Consider the following 17349-nt stretch of genomic DNA (forward strand, 5'->3'; position numbering starts at 1 on the left):
AGGGGATGTTTACTCCAAATATGTTATTTACATGTTTATGAATCTCTTCCCAATATGTTCTAATAACCTGGCAACTCCAGAATAAATTAAAGTGATTCGCTCCATTAGTCCCACAGAGTCTCCAGCAGGCATCGCCGCCACCTTGATGTCGTTTCTGGACTGGTGTAACAAAAAATCTCACAATATTTTTCCAGGAAAACTCTCCATATGTTCGAACCTGTTGAGATCCACTGTAGCTGGCATATCTTCTCCCAACTCTCAGCAGAAATCATTACATTTCCCTCTTTTTCCCACTTCTTCTTTATGTATTCTGTGCTTTCTTGTTTTGATTGTTGGGTGCCAATATACAGTCTGGATATGATTTTGTTGCATGTTCCGGATTTGAGTAATGATAGAAATACCTGCAGAAACTCTGACTTTTTTCTAAAGCCTTTTTTAGGTTTCGGTCAAAGTAATGTCTAACTTGCAAGTATCTGTAAAAGTCATCCTTTCCCAGCCCGTATTTATTCTGTAAAGCTTCAAAGCTATGGAATGCTCCCTTGTGAAGAAACAAATAATAGGTAGTTAAACCTTTTGAGGTCCATTCCTTAAATCTGCCATCATTTTTATTTGGTGCAAAATCCGAATCGTAGGCACAGCACCTCAGTAGTTTAGATGCATCCCCTATTTTGCACACTTTAACTATTCCCCGCCAGGATTTCAGAAAAGTGTCCAGCATGGGATCATCTGAAACCATCATTCACCTTGCAAGTTATCTGCTAACAGGGATGTTATTGGTATTCTTTTTAGTTTCATGCCTTCTATTTCCTTCCATTCCACAGTGTATGTTGGTGAATATAGGCAAACTACTGGTCTCAGCTGAGCTGCGTAATAATATTCGTGTAGGCAGACAAGGCCCATTCGACCCTTTTCTTTTCTTAATTGCAGAGTTTTATATTTAATCCTGGCCTTTTTTCCCTGCCATATGTATTTTAATAATAACCTGTCCAAGTCTAAAAATTGATTAGGTGGTATTTTAACTGGCAGACACTGAAAGAGGTAAAGCATTCGTGGAAGAACATTAATCCTAACTGAGTCAATCCTGGAGCTTAAACTCAAAAAGGGGATAACATTCCATCTTTGTATGTCTGATTTTATCCTTGAATTTAAAGGTCCGTAGTTTAAATCAAACATTTTTAAATAGTCCTTTGGCAATGTGACTAGGGCTGAACGATATGGACAAAATTTCGTATCTCGATATTCATGCCAGATATCTCGATGGTGGACGTCGACTCATACACTGTAACGCTACTGAACGCATCAGCAATCAAACTTTGCTTGGGCTTCTTTTGGGATGACTGAGAAGTCCCCGGTGTTTCTCTCATTGCAATACACTCTTCATGCAGCACGCGATGGTGTTGTTTCAGGTGGTGCATGTTTGTTGTGCTACCTTACTTCGTCGCAATTTTCGCCAAGCACAACCTGCGCAACACCTCGCTCTGGTTTACATCATCCTTTTTAAATCCAAAATACCTCCAAATAATGGAGGATGATTTATGTTTTGGCACCAAATTAGATTCTGCACCGCCACCGGCCGCATTATCTTCCGCACTCATGCCACTTGTCTTTCTTTCATTTTAATTTCCCCGCTGTGTATGTAGTGTGTGTGCGTCTCCGTCTCCCTCACTCCCGCCCTCGTATGTTTGTCATTGGTTGGCTTCAGCTGTCGATCCACAGCGAGCATGAAATAAGGTTTGTGGTTGGCTGGCCTTAGCGGTGCATTCAAGGGCAATCGTAAAAATTATGTTTGTTGTGACTGCCAGAGCTGTACATGCAGGGCGAGCGCGGGGGGAAATCTATATCGTTTATATCGCTGCTTTTTAGATATTAATATCTTGAATGTTCATATCTAGATATAGATACGATAACGATATATCGTTCAGCCCTAAATGTGACTCCCAGATATTTTATATAATCTGCATCCCAATTCCGTTTATACAGTTTCCTAATCTCAGTTGGTGAGTCATAGTTAAGTGCCATTACTTGGGTCTTATTTATGTAAATCTTATGTAAAACATATTCCTTTAACATTTTCATCAATTTTGGGAGTTTCTGCGTAGGTTGTGATAAAGTTATCAATAAATCATCGGCAAACAGGGCCATTTTTTGTTCCCCAGATGGCCCCTTTTGTCTCCCAATTGCTGATTGCAGTTCTTCTATTGTTATTTTAGATATTAATTTATCATTTTGTTATTAAACTTTTTATTTGAAGAAAAAAATAAGTGTTTATATACATGCCACAAGTCTTGTCATCCGAGTAGATAATGAAAGAAAAATAGGTAAATAATTAAAAAAATGTATTAATTAATTTTAAAAAATTCACATCATTACAAAAGCACCCATACTCTCTCCTATCACAGTACTGCTATACAGGTTCTGGACAGGTAGGGAACTTAAGAATCCAACAAGTGAGAAGTGATAATGATAACTAGAAAAATAAAAATAGAATAAATAAAATAGATAAATGTACAGCAGTAAATAAAAGTAAACAATAACAGCTCTGAAATTAATCAATCTGTCTGCCCCATATGCACCTTTCTTCATTCATTACTTCTCCTGCAAACAATATCGTATAGTGGGGTAAAAATGACTGCGGTGGCAAAATCAACAACACAAATAATAATAATTATAGATTAAATAAAGATAGTTTTCTGCATACATGTATAACGCTGACTGATAACAGTGTAATTGCTGAAACAAAGAAAGAAAATTGAACCAGATGAGTGGAGTCAAAAACTAAGGCGTTTTATCACATTACCCAGTATCTTGCCTAAAAGTTGTTATAAAGTTTATCCAGATTTTCCAGTAACTTTCAAACTTATCTTGTTCAAGCCTGAGAATGAATGTTAGCTTCTCCATTATAAAAATATCCTGAGCCACTTTGATCCAGTCCTCGACTGTAGGAGAATCTTTTACCAACCATTTTCTTGTGATTGCTTTCACAGTGTCTGGTCTTAATCCCAGACATAAAGTAATTTATCATTTTGATCGTTCATGACCTTCAGTAAGTGTAGCAAAGATAAAAAGGGGTCAATCTGGTGGTCATCGCTCATTTGTGGTTCATAATACAGTACTTTGTAGTACTTTTTGAAGCATTGTTGAATTTTCTCTAGACTAGCTCTATTTCATTTGTCCTAGGGTTTCTTATTTTGTGTATAGTTCTGTCAGCTTGTTGTTTTCGTAGCTTATATGATAGAAGCTTCAATGACCTCCCTCCTGTCTCGTGATACTGTTTCTTTGTGAAAAGAAGCTTTTTTTGTATTTCTTGTGTATTATTTCATCTTTTTCTTTCTTTAGTTCTATAATTTTGGATTTAATCCTATCCTGTAGAGATTCTGAATGTTCTTTTTGGAGTTTCTTCAATTTGTCTTCCAAGTTTTTGTTGTCTAGTTTTCTTTTCGTAAGAGGAAATGGCTATTATTTTGCCTCTAATCACGGCCTTCAGTGCATCCCAGAGCACAGATGGAGTCACCTCTTCGTTATCATTGTGTTCCAAGTATGATTTAATTTCAATTTTCAGTCTTCTTTGGTAGCTGGATTATTTAAAATGTTTGAGTTCAACCTCCAGAGAGTAGTCTTAATCCTAGTATCCAGCTGGACTAAAATGTAAATAGGACTATGATCTGAGAAAGTTCAGGGGCCTATTTCACATTTGTCTAATCTTTTTTTTTTAAATGTAAAAAAGTAGTCCATCCGAGAATAGACTTGATGAGCAGATGAGTAGTGTGTGTTGTCTCGACCCGTCGGATTCACCTCTCTCCACACGTCTACAATACCCATTTCATGCATCAAAGTATTAATTCTTTTACTAATGTTTTTTGCTTCAGACTTTCCATTAGAAGAGTCCATCTTCGGGTTTAGTCGAATATTAAAGTCGCCACCGCATATCAAGATCCCTTGGCTTTTTGTTGTCATTAGTTCAAATAAATGTTTATAAAAGGAGCAGTCACTACCAGGAGGAACATACACGTTAAAGAGACTCATCAACGTACCCTCTATTTTGCCTATACTCATTACAAATCTACCTTCTTTATCTTTATATTCAAATATGCGTTCATAATTAACAGCCCTGGATATCAAGATTACCACTCCTCTCCACCTCCCTGATCTATGGCAGGAAAAGTACATGTTTAAATCCCATTTTATTTAATTTAGCATGTTCAAAGTCGTCTAGGTGAGTTTCCTGTAGGTATGCTATTTGGATTTTATCTTTCTTTAATTTGATAAAATTTTCGCCCTCTTAATTGGGTTGAGTACCCCGTTTATTTTGAGTGAAACCATTTTTATAGGTCTATTTTGCATCTAAGTGACTCCCAGCTCAACTGCATACTTGAACTTGGTAAAAAACAAACATCATACTAAATGACATTCACCTTAACATAAATAGTCCATGTGACTTCCTATGTAGGGGTCTATTAGCCTGACCCTGTTGAGCCTCACGTAAAGGCTCCAAGGGGAAACCTTCCTCCTGTGTCCAGTGAAAGGGGCCCTCAGCGATGGCGGCAGCACAGTAAAAGAAAAGCCGATCCCAAACAAACCTTTTTATAGTCTAGTTGGTCTCTACCAATAAATATAGTTGTGTTACTGTTCCAGCGTTATTCTGGGAAACACACCATTCCTCGGGCGCATTCACTCCGAAATCAAAGAGAGGTGGAAAAAAGAAAGGATGTGAAGCACAACAAAAAAGTAAAGCTAAGGATACAAATTCCGTTAGTTGACAGAAGGTGCTGGTGAAGATCTCCCGAAGGCTTGGAGTTTCTCCCTGTAGCTTGGATCTCATCCGGCGGAGGAAGCACCCTTCCCCGCTCACCTGTCCACTCTCCTCCAGGTCAGCCGCCGTATCTGCTCCATCAACGTCTCCGGAGCTCTGATGGTTTTCATGGTGTGAACTCTGCTTGCCAGGTCCTTGGTTGCTTCCTCTGTTGTATTGTAGACTTTTTTTTCCCGTCTTTGTGTCTCACCCGTAGCCTGACCGGGAAGAGAGTCTGGAATTGAACTCCGTTTTCTTTCAGGATCTTGCGAGCCTCTGCATATTCTCTTTGTTTTTTGAGGATGAGAGGAGGCTAGTCGTGGTCCAGGTTTATGTGGTTGTCTTGCCAGGTGAATCCCTTTCCTTGTCATGCCTTGCGGCGTAGTGCCTCTTTCGTTTTGAAGTTTGAAAACTTTACTATGATGGAGCGTGGCGGCGCGCCCTCTGGCGGCCGTGGCCCCGCTGAGCGGTGCGCTCTTTCAATCTGTAAGTCGGGTCCGTCCTCGGGTAGTCCGAGACCCTCACTTAGTAAATTTTCCACAAATGTCACCATCGTTGGTGACTCCTTCTCCGCGCCTTCTGGCACCCCATAAATCCTCATGTTCTTACGTCTGGAGCGGCTCTCCAAGTCTATTAGCTTATCCTCTAGCTTCACGTGTAGCTTTAGCATCTCTGTCATGACTTCTTCCATGTTTTGAATCCTCTCCTCTGCTTTCTTGATTCACCCCTCCACTTTGTCCAATCTGGTGTTCGCCTTCAAAACTTCTTCTTTGATTGTCCCTAATTGTTCTTTGGTTTCTTGGTTTCTCTAGCATAGTTTATCCCACCTTGCTGCTTGTTAGCCTTGACCACTAATTGTTAGCTAGCTGTGCCTCATCTTCTTCGTCCACCTCTGCTTTCTGATGGCAATTATTACTCGGTGTCTTGGTAGACGTCTTACCCCCCTTCTTTATGCACTTAGTCAAAATGAATTTCTCCGTTTTGTATGGGGGTAAATTAATAATTACTCTGGTTCGGTCAGGAGCTCTCTCCCTATGCTGCCATCCTGGAGGTGGTCCGACCGGAAGTCCCCATTTCCAATTTTTATCCATACCCCTCATTTTCGAGTGCCCCCTTGTCCCTCAGAACAGAGTAACATGAAATTGGACAACCCTTCAAGCCTCTCATCTGCCATCAGTAGTCGTCGATGGCGTTTGTGTAAACACGTGGCGCGATATTTTCAATATGCCTTCTTCAGCTGTGGTGATTTCTCTTGTGTTACTGTGGCTAATTCTGCTATTTTCACAAGGCCATTTACCATTTATGTGATGGAGATAGAAAAGACTGAACATGCTGACATTAGCAACCCGTACTCCTACCCTGCCAGTCTGCACTGATGTTAGAGTTGCAGTACCTAATGCGGAAGCTTCCCAGCTAGAATGTAGTTAAATTTTGGGTGTCATATGCCATCAAAGGGGGGGCAATGCAACATTGAAATATGTCAAAACTGTCTTGCATAAATCAGCAATAACAATGTAATGTTAGCTAGCTACAGAGACATCAGCAAATTGGTAGTGATTGTTTATGCTTGTTATAAAGTAAAAGACCATAATACATCAACACATGGCCCTACCCCTCTATCCCAACAAGAATTGGGACATCCAACCCCTAGGCAAGTATGTGCAAAATGGAGGCGCAGGGCTAAGTGGTAGGGGCAAGGGGTGTGTTGGGATTGAGCCATTGTTTCACAGTTTTGACCATCATTCCTACCGATGTTCATCAAGTCAATTGCTGAGATCTGGTAACACTAATTATAGGGAAACCTTGTGTAACACAAGGACTTAATTCTATTGACTTTTGATAAAGAGATTATTAATTAATGTGTTTTGTCTTTGCTTCCAGTGGACTAAATGAATGCAATCAAGAGTTAGCATAAACTTCTACTACTAAATTATAAAGAATTTGACATAAAAGCTGAGAACTAGATTGAGATTAAGAAAGAAGATCACTACTAGACACAAAACACAAACTTAAGGTCCACTTACTTTTCTTAGAACTTTCAACCTGATGAAGATCATGTCTTAATCTAATAACATGGTCTCCATTGGTATAATAATGTTGAGTGTCATCACTTGATCTTAGGTATAAGACATGAAGAAGTAGTGTATATAACTTCATAGAGTTATATATTAACATTTAAGTGATAAATGCATGGGCTAGTTTCATTCACTGATGACAACCTTGAGATGGGGTTGGAGTTTAAGATGGTTAAGGTGGTTAAAGTTGAGATTATATTGTCACACATACTGTTCCCAAGGCCATGAGTAAACTTAGTACCTTTACTTTTGAATCAAATGAATACCAAACTTAAAGAGGTCCTATTATGCTAATTTTCAGGTTCATACTTTGATTTTGGGGTCCTAGTAGAATAGGTTTACATACTTTAATTTTCAAAAAACACATTATGCTCCTTTTCACACTGTGTCTTGACCACTCCATTTTAGCTACAGAGTGAGACATCTCGCCTCTGTTCAATCTTTGGTGGGAGTTGCACATGCGTGTTACTTAACGGGCAGGATGTAGCCAATCGCAGGCAGAGTAGAGAGGGTCATGCCGAGTAAGGTAGTATGATCTAAAATAACGCCGCTACAGCAGCAGCAACTGTATGTCTGCAATGTATATATTATATTTTAAATATATAACAATATATATTTATATAACGCCTATTACATAGTGATGCACAGAAGTTACGGAAGTAAAGGCTCGACCGGTCGTTTCAGGCAGTGCAGGAGTAGTGTTTTCTGTGGGAGAGACTAACTCCCTTTGGCGTGGACTTTGGGCTTTTTCACTTTGCAGACCTTTTATATGCACAAAAATGCTTCATAACACAAAGGAAAGGCAAAAACCCCCAAAGCATAATATGACCACTTTATCTACAATCCCAGTTCCACAAAAGTTTGAACGCTGTGTAAAACATATGTAAACACAGAATGCAAACTTTTGCAAACAAGCTGTGTTTACCGACAACAGTTTTAGAGTGTTCCTGAGCCCATGTAGTAATATCCTTTATACAATTATGTGTTTGACAAAGTTGTGACCCTTGTCCCATCCTTGTTTGTGAGTGACTGAGCATTTCAAGGATGCCCCTTTTTAATACCCAATCACGATACAATCACATGTTTTGATTTAACCTGTTTACTTGTGGAATGTACCAAACATGTTCTTTTGGAGCATTCCACAATTTTCCCAGTATATTGTTGCCCCTGTCCAAACTTGTTTAAATGTGTTGCTGCCATCAAATGCAGAATAAGCATATATTTACAAAAAGCAATGAAGTTGATGAGGTCAGAAATTAAATATATTGTCTTTGTACATTTCCATTTGAGGATATGTCAAAAAGGATTAACAAATTGTCACATGCTGTTTTATTTTGTTTTACACAGCACCCGACTTCTTTTGGAATCTGGGTTGTACATCTACACTCTGTTCTGGTGGCATGGCTGGTTTGGAGAGAATTGATGCTAATAATAATTACCCATCTGTCTGTTGTTAACATCTATTTTATTATACAGACTGATTAGATCAACCTGTGCTAGTTCAACTTTGATCTTCAATACATTCTATAGCTGTACATGCATACAGTTTTTCAAAGCAGTAATGTTTTTAATAATAGTTTGGCTGTATCCACTTGTGTGATGTGACCTTATTTTCCTTGTCGTGGTGTAATGAGGCTAATGTCCCTCTTGATCAAATTATCCTTCAACAGTAGTACTGAAAATGTTATGTATTTGGTGAGTTGTAAAGACCTCCAAGTGTCTTGACCATTTCTTAACACAATGCCACCTTCATCTCTACTGATCTCCTCCCTTGCAGACAAACAGGACTCCTGGTGATGGGACCAGAGAACAGTCGGTATTACCAGATGGTTAAGAACACCCTGCAAAGGAACAAGGTTCCTCTGATGGTCCTGACCCATGAAAACTTCAGCCAGCACATCCCTCATGTCAAACTGGCGGAGGGTAATGAAGCGGTGGTGGACATAACTGCTGGAGTTTTGTATGCGGACCGTGCACTCAGGACTGCACAGGTACAGCATAGATACTGTTAATAGAGCATGAGGTATGTTAGCTTCAGAAGCTGATGTCATGAGTCAAGGCCATTCTTGTTGTGCACCCAAGTCAGTGCAAATTAAGACAAAGGTGCTTCCTTGTGACATTCCAAGGTGTCAACTTTTGTAAAGAGTTTGTTTGCACTTTTTTAGCTACAGCTCATATGCTTATATGTACAGTAACTCATTTGCATTTTGCAGTGAATAATCACATACTACTAAAACAACCAGACAGTCAGTCTAAGAACAAAATATACATCTTGCATTATTCCCATGACTCTAACATTCTTATCAAATTCAGAATAAGTGTATATTTACAAAAACAATTCCAGAGCCCAGGGGAGAATAAAAATCAAAGGTGAACAAAAAGAGATGTACTTTTGCGAGATCTTGCAAAACCTTTTCATTTAGGGAATTGTACTTCCAGGTAAATTCGCCAAGGTAGATGCTAAAATGGATGGGTTGGAGGGTCCAAAAAGGACATTCTTCTGTGGGCTCTGCTGTAATTGGTTGTTACCTCATTGGAAGCTTACAGGGTCATTCCATGCCAACTCACCCAAAATCCTCCAAATACACATGTGAGCTCTGAGTTTCAGAGTTGTTAGGGCCACTTGTGGGTCGTTGACCCAACCGGGTTGTGAGATCTGTATCATACATAATTTGTCACTGAACTGAACTGTAGGCAATGTTCCTATAGCAAAAACCTTTTCAAGCATGTGGAAGTGATGAGAGATTAAAGAAGCAAAATCAGTCTCTGATATGTACAAGGCCTAGATACAGTATTGGGCTGAAAAATACCAAGATGTGGGTAATTTAACATATTTCATGCCCATTGTATAAATCTAATAATAGCTCACACCAGGAATATCTTTCAGCAATAAATTCACATTACTGGACTGTGTCAGCACTGAGAAAAAGCACTGGAGGAGAACAGACTCATCCATGGCTGTTAAGCAAAGCACAAAACACTGCTTTGTTATTTCAGTGAGGTGCCATTTTCAGTTGACTGGACAGATTGTTCGACTGCTTTTTTGTGAAGCAGCAGTCAATTATAAATTAAAGCATGTTGTGTTAGATGTGTAATAGATCGGTAGATTGTTGCTTTTTGCATTTCATGCCATGGCTCTGTAGCCTCTTGCCTTTATTATTTTGTCTTAATATACTATTGGTCGCAATTGATCTGTGTTTTTACATTATCTCAGAGTGGCAGTTTTCTGAATGTCTTCTCGTTCTCTCTTTTTTCTCTTTGAAAACAAACTGCTGATATTCCTTCATGAATGTATGCAGGGCCAGCACAGGTCTATTTGAAGCCCTAAAGAGTTTAATAATCACAACACAGCATTCTGCATGAAATCACTGCATTGATGTAGATAGCTAGATAGCTAATCTGTGCATTGTACAAATCCCTGTTCACCTATTGGTAAACTTAAGCAGACTTTGTGAAACAATTTGTCACAATTTGCATGTATTAATCACTTATTTATCGGCCATATGTGAGCAGATTGTAACTTGACGTGAAAAATGATATCCTTCCCGTCTCTCTGTTGCCTATACAACCCTGTTGAAGATTTGTTAAAGTTGTTTGATGCTACAAGACTGTTGATACCTTTGTAAAGGTCTCGGGTCTGATTTTCCACGACAGTCCAACTTTATGCACATTCTTGAGTGCCTTGTCTCAGTGCCTCTTTACACTCTGCTAACAGAGAGGAACAGTAGCTAACTTTAGTTTAGAAACGACCGGCTCCCAGCCTACAGAAGTTCCTCAAAGCCCCTTTTTTGCAATGTCACTGTCATGAGGATATTTTTCTTTCCTTTTGAAAGTATCCGTGAGTGTTTGTTGCTTCGGTGCCTTCGCCTGTATTGCTTGAGTGAACTCGCTGTATTCCTTTGTGTTTGTTTTTTATGTACCGTATCAAATTTGTAGTATTAAATGCAGCTCTTTTGTTACCCCCTCGCGAAACGGTCGTATTGCAGATGTTACATGTTGCCATTGGACTGCTTTTGCTGTATAATTTTAAAATATTTCCACACTGCAGACATTTTATCCACAGGGTTGCCAGAGTAGTCTATTTTTGATATTGCCATATTGTGATACGGCAATGATGTCTCATTTTCTGAACTTACAAGACCGTCCTTCTTGTTCTAATGCTTGCCTCAACCCAGTTAGTCATTATATCCATTTTACTGATGGTTATTTATCTAATTGTTTTATAGGGGCTCTATGTAACAATTTGTAACAATTCACATATATCACTTTTTTATTGGCCATATGTTTGGATTGAACATGACATGAAGATGAGATCTTCATCTCTGTTGGTGGCCAATATAAGGCTGTCAACGATTTGTTTAAGTTGTTTAATACTGCTGGACTATGGATTCATTAGATTAGAAATGGAGATCGCTAACATAAACGATCGGCTTCCAGCATAGAGCCTCTTTTAATATTTTGTGAAATACCAATAGTCATTGCTACAGTAATGTCACAGTATCGATATCGAGGTATTTTCCCCCGATCCTTGCATCTATGAAGTGCGTTTGAGGAGATTTCTGAATATGAAAATATAGTATTTTACTGATCATCTAATATATAAAGGTCAGAGAAATAAAGTCATAATGCAACTTAGAAAAGCAAAAGCAGATTTCTTCCTTGAAATTATTAGAGATGCCAAAGAGAACAGTAAAAGAGAATGGAAAAGCATTGACAAACTAACTGGAAAGGAAAAGCCCAAATATGATACAGCTTAAAATAAATAGATATATTCAAGATGATAGCCTAGCTGTCGCTACAAATTTTAATAATTATTTTTTAAATTCTGTGCAAACATTGGGTCAGAATTTTCCAAAGATCCACCCTCAGCACTCCTTAGTTTGTGACAGTTCTGCCTTTTCATATAACACAAACAAATGATATAAAGGTTGGAAAGGTCCTCTCAACCCTGTCCAATAGCAAAGCAAAAGACATATATGGTCTTGATACTGCCTCTCTAAAAAATCATAACGAATCTATAACCTCTGCTTTAACTAAAATAATAAACAAATCTATTAATGAGAGCACTTTTCCCAGTGCCTTGAAATCTGCTATAGTAACCCCTGTGTATAAATCTGGTGACAAACAGGAAGTTAGTAACTATCGACCTATTAGCATCCTGCCAGCCATTTCAAAGGTCGTTGAAAAGGCTGTATCAGAACAAGGAATTGCTCACCTTGATTCCAAGGCTTTTTTACATCCTATGCAGTTTGGCCTGAGGAAAAAACATTCAACAGAAACAGCATGCTGCTACTTCCTTGAAGTAACTAAAACAAACCTAGATCAGGGAGGAGTGGTGGGAGCAGTTTTTCTTGATTTGCGCAAGGCTTTAATCATGACATACTATTAAACAAACTGGCAAATTATGACCTTTCCATAGACACACAAAATTGGATTAAATCTTACCTGAGTGGCCGACATCAGTGTGTGCGGGTGAACAATACTCTATCCCCGTTTAAAGCATGCACCCTGGGAGTGCCACAAGGGTCAATTTTAGGGCCGCTGCTTTTCAGCATATATATTAACGACCTTCCATCTTTGTGTAATGATGTTGATTGTATTGTTAATTGTATTTATATTTATTTCTTTCACATTTTTGGATGCACTTAATGACATATAGGTTAAAAGAATATACCACAAGAGGATTTCACTAACACATGTTCTGTAATTTCTTTTGCCAGGGACAGTTTCAGAAGTTGGGTGGGGTCATAAGAGACAATGAGACGGTAACAGATATCAAGCCTGGCCCTGTTGTGACAGTGTCAACCTCTGCCGGTGTTTATCGAGCCAAGAGTGTGGTGATCACCGCTGGACCCTGGGCTAACAAACTGCTGGCCCACACTGGATTACAGCTGCCACTTGAGGTATTCAAATTCTTGGTGTTCCACATCCAATAACGTTCATATAGCTGCAAGTATAAAATATTGTTCTTTAAATAAACTCAGGATTAATTTAGGTGCACTATTAGAATTCTGGAGTTCAATATGCAGTTGCGGTCAAAAGTTTACATACACTTGTAAGGAAAAGGTATATCATGGCAATCTTCACTTCCAATTATTTCTACAGCTCTCATTTTCTGTGATGGAAAGAGTCACAAAAAACATTCATGAAGTTGGCTTCAATTCCAAATTTATTATGGATCTTCTGAAAATGTGACCAAATCTGCTGGCTCAAAAATATACATACAGTAACTTGAACAATCAATTTTGATGATTATTGAAAGCTGTGTCAATCAAATTTTCTTTGTGGCATGACCTCTTCTTCTGAGTGATTATGATTGATAACAGCTGATGATTTTTCTGAGCCCATTTTAATAGGGCTTGTTTGATACACTCATTAGAGTCAGCTACAAACGCTACAATGGGAAAGTCTAAGGAGCTCAGCATTGATATGAAAGAGCGCATTATTTATTTGAACAAGTCAGTAAAGTCACTTGGAGCCATTTCAAAGCAGTTACAGGTCCCAAGATTGAGTGTGCAAAATCCTGTTAATAAATATAAAGTGCATGGCACAGTTGTGTTTCTGCCACAATCAGGAAGACGACACAAACTATCACCTGCTGCTGAGAGAAAACTGGTCAGTATGGTCAAGAGTCAACCAAAAACCACTAAAAAGCAATGAATTAGAAGCTGCTGGAAGACAGGTGACAGTCTCCACAGTCAAGCGTGTATTGCATCAACATGAGCTGAGATCATTAGGTCTGCACCTAACGATTATTTTTTTGATTAATCTAACTATTATTTTTGAATACTCATTAATTTTTTAATACTCATTAATAACTACGAATTTACCCAAAATAACATCGTAAAACTTTTCATTTATATTTCAATATTTTATTTAATCATCTTCAATCATCAACAAACAAATATGACAAAGTATGCACTGCAGGGCATTATTCCCCAACAAAAAATAGCCCAGTCTTAACTGGTAATCTGTGTCATCGTAATATATATTACGTTTGGGTGGGGACAAAAAGTAAACAGGGCTTACATTCACATTGGATCTGGCATTGCAGTGAATACGCAGGTTTTCCCATTCATTTTAATGAGGGTAGTCCGTTTTGGCTGTGGCAGTGCAGGCCATAGGGGGTTCCGCAAAAAAACGCAGCCGGCTGTGCACGGACCATGAAGTGACTCTCACAACGCCACACCAATCTACGGCGTTTTACCGCACCGCCGGATCCCATTTGAATCCAGCCTCCCCCAGGATGCTTCATAATTCATGTGTATCACACATAACCATTATGCAAGGCTCTGGCTCTTTGTAGCACTCATTCCGTAAATCATCACATCTACAACCCAATTCCCCAAAAACTGTGCTTTGTGTAAAATTTAAAAGCGAATGCAATCATTTTCATTGAACAGTTTTAAATCTTCCTGTAGTAGCTCATGCTGTAATATCCTTATTACAATCACGTGTTTCACAGAGGTGAACCATCATTGGCTGTTATATTTCAATAATAATAACTGGGTGGCATTAAGATTATAGCGCTCAAATTAAAACAGGCTTCACAAAGTGCAAGTGAAGTAAAATCTGTAGTAACGCAGGGAAATAAATTGATGGGAAATGGGTTGATGCCTCCAATATAGAGGCATCATTTCATTATAAATCGCTGTATAACGTAAGAAGTTATAGTATACACAGTAAAATTGGCCTATGTCCCTCAAAGGTTTTATAACAACATTCCATCACAAACATACAGTATAATTAATTTTCACTAAACTATATCATATTTGCCTTGCGCTGGAAAACCTGTGTATGCATGGTCTGAAGTATGCCTAAGGTGTTTTTATAATCACAGGAGGCTGTTCCCTCCTGACAGACATCATTGTTCCCGTACCTAAAATGTATGCTGTGTCTAGTTTTAATGACTCCCGCCCTGTCGCTCTCAACCCCATACTGATGAAGTTTTTGAGAAACATCAAAGACAACAACAACATCCCTGCCAGCCTGGACCCTCACCATTATGCTTTCAGAGCCAACCACAGAGGATGCTGTATTTACTGCCCTTCGCTCAGTCTTCACACACCTTGAGAATAAGAACAGCTACATCAGAATGATGTTTGTTGATTTCAGCTCAGCATTCAATCCTACCCATGAAGCTAATTGGAAAACTTAACACTCTGGGTTTGAGTACCACACCCACACACAATTCGATTTTGGACTCAACACCAGAGCCCCTCAGGGCTGTGTGTTCAGTCTCTCCCCTTACACTGTACACCCAAGACTGCACTCAAGAGAACTCAACGACACCACCAAACAATGATGAGAGTTCATATCTGGAGGAAATCAACAGTCTTGCAGTGTGGTGCACTGAGAAGAATCTGCTGTTCAATGTCAGCAAAACCAAGGAGCTGACTGATGACTTTAGAGAAAAGGAGACTAAGACACACACCCCTGTCTTGATTAGTGGAGTTGAGGTGGAGAAACTGAACAGTTTTAGGTTCCTCGGAAATGCCATCACAGAGAACCTATCATCACACATCACCCAGGTTAAAAAGCACAGAAAAGGGTCTACTTCCTATAGAAACTTAGGAGGGCTAAATTCTTGAGCCAAATTCTGGTAACCATTTACAGAGGAGCAATTGAAAACATCCTGACTGGCAACATCACAAACTGTTATGGTTCATGGACAGGAAGGCTCTGCAGCAAGTGATTGAAACCACCCAGAACATCATCTACAGAGCATCGGTGATATTGGTGAAGTGAGATGTCAACACAGAGCCCAAAGGATACTAAAAGACAACACCCACCCCAACCACGGTCTGTTCACCCTGCTGCCATCTGGCAATAGATTACAAGTATCGACTGCCATACCACCAGACTATGGTGCAGCTTCATTCCTCAGGCTGTGAGACTCCTCAGTTCATCATCAACAACTTAAATAGGTTGTTTTTTGGGGGGGGGTTGTTGCATAAAAGGACTCAAACATAGATTTGTTTTTGAAACTTAGTAAATAAGTAAATTTACCTCGTACCTTGTAAAAATCAGGCCCCAGTAGAATCAGCCACAAATTTCACATAAGATCATGTACTGTATGTTATCAGATACTGTCTGTGACTTCAACTTGTTCACCTCTAATCAAGTTCCACTCTCTTTTCACCACTGGGTGAAATCTTGCCATGCCGACCCTTTAAATGACTGCCTCAAGATGCCACAGAAACAAAAGCATTACTCCTCCATATTTAACCGGCTTAGAGACCTTAGTCAGCAAGGCAGTTTTTCCATCTTGCAATATGCCACACAGCCTGAAAAGAGAAGGTGATGGAAAAACAAGCAGACAGCTGTTAGAGTGGAGAATTGGAGTTGATATTGGAATTGCATTATTCAGGCTAGCAGCAGGCTGGGGGGCCGAAGGAACGCCATGCCTGAGTGAGCTGGTAGAAATGCACAGGCTCTGAGGTCGTTGACTCACCACAGCACTTCTGTCTGAATTTTTATGGTCCCTGGGAATGAGTGCACGGCCAGTTAGTTCATTACATTGAAAGCCTCTGAACAATGTGTCCTTATTCTTGCCACCCTGGGATGGCTGTCATTTGTACAACCACATGTACATTTCATTAAATTAGAATTCTCAAATCACCACTGCGCAGCTACTTTTGCAATTGCAATTTTATTGAAGATTAGAAAGATGGAGTAGGTGGTGTTTTGTTTGGGTTATTTTAACATACATAACAGGCCAAAATCCAACTGAAACAACACTCTCGCCAATGACAAGGCATGTGGAAATCATATTTAATAAGTTTAGGGGATATTTATGGCCCCTGATGGTCTGTTTGAACAGAAACTATCTAAAAAATGAATTTTCTGATTTACTGCTAGAGGTGGGCGATATGACCTAAAATCTACAGTACCACATTATTTTTTTGTTGTTTTTTTTGTAGGGATGATATTATGTCACTGTATTACAAAAATAAAAAGTATATGATACTCCTCAAACATGATCTGACCTCCTTTTACTCTATCGCCAATGTGAGGGAACAGAAGGAAAAAAGATGAGAAACCAAATGTATTTATTGACTTCAAATGGGGGGGGGGGGGCATATAGGCCTGCATGTGTTCTGGGAGGAGTAACCTGCCTGACAATGTAGGTTAATTAGTAAACGTAATGTGCTTCATTCTCATACTCAGACAAGAGTGGGATTAGAAATCTCAACAGCATTTATATGTAGAAAACCCAAAGAATATTTATATAAGTACACAGAGCTTGTCCATCAATACATTTACATACAGCAGCAACAGACACACACACTGGCGAGGATCACACGGAGCAGAAGGAGCTTTAGTATAACATTAACAACAGAGCAAGCTGACCCTCTGTTGTTGAAATAAGTCCCACAAAGAGCAACATTAAAAAGAAGTTTCCCACATCTAACATACGACTGATTATTTAAGTATAGGATAATGCCCAACGAGCTGTTCATTATCAAGAATTAACGGATGACG

The 17349-nt window shown here is 39.1% G+C and overlaps 1 protein-coding gene across 1 annotated transcript in view; it reads left to right on the plus strand.

The window, feature by feature from the left end:
* pipox (pipecolic acid oxidase) overlaps nucleotides 1-17349 on the plus strand; it is a 53865-nt gene that overhangs the window by 10038 nt on the left and 26478 nt on the right. Inside the window, exons 3-4 of the mRNA XM_084352185.1 lie at nucleotides 8642-8855; nucleotides 12585-12767. Of these exons, the coding sequence (XP_084208311.1) occupies nucleotides 8642-8855; nucleotides 12585-12767 (397 nt within the window). The remainder of the gene's footprint in view (nucleotides 1-8641; nucleotides 8856-12584; nucleotides 12768-17349) is intronic.

Source organism: Pagrus pagrus, assembly GCF_965226575.1.
Source record: "Pagrus pagrus genome assembly, chromosome: 4".
NCBI classification, from domain to species: Eukaryota; Metazoa; Chordata; class Actinopteri; order Spariformes; family Sparidae; genus Pagrus; species Pagrus pagrus.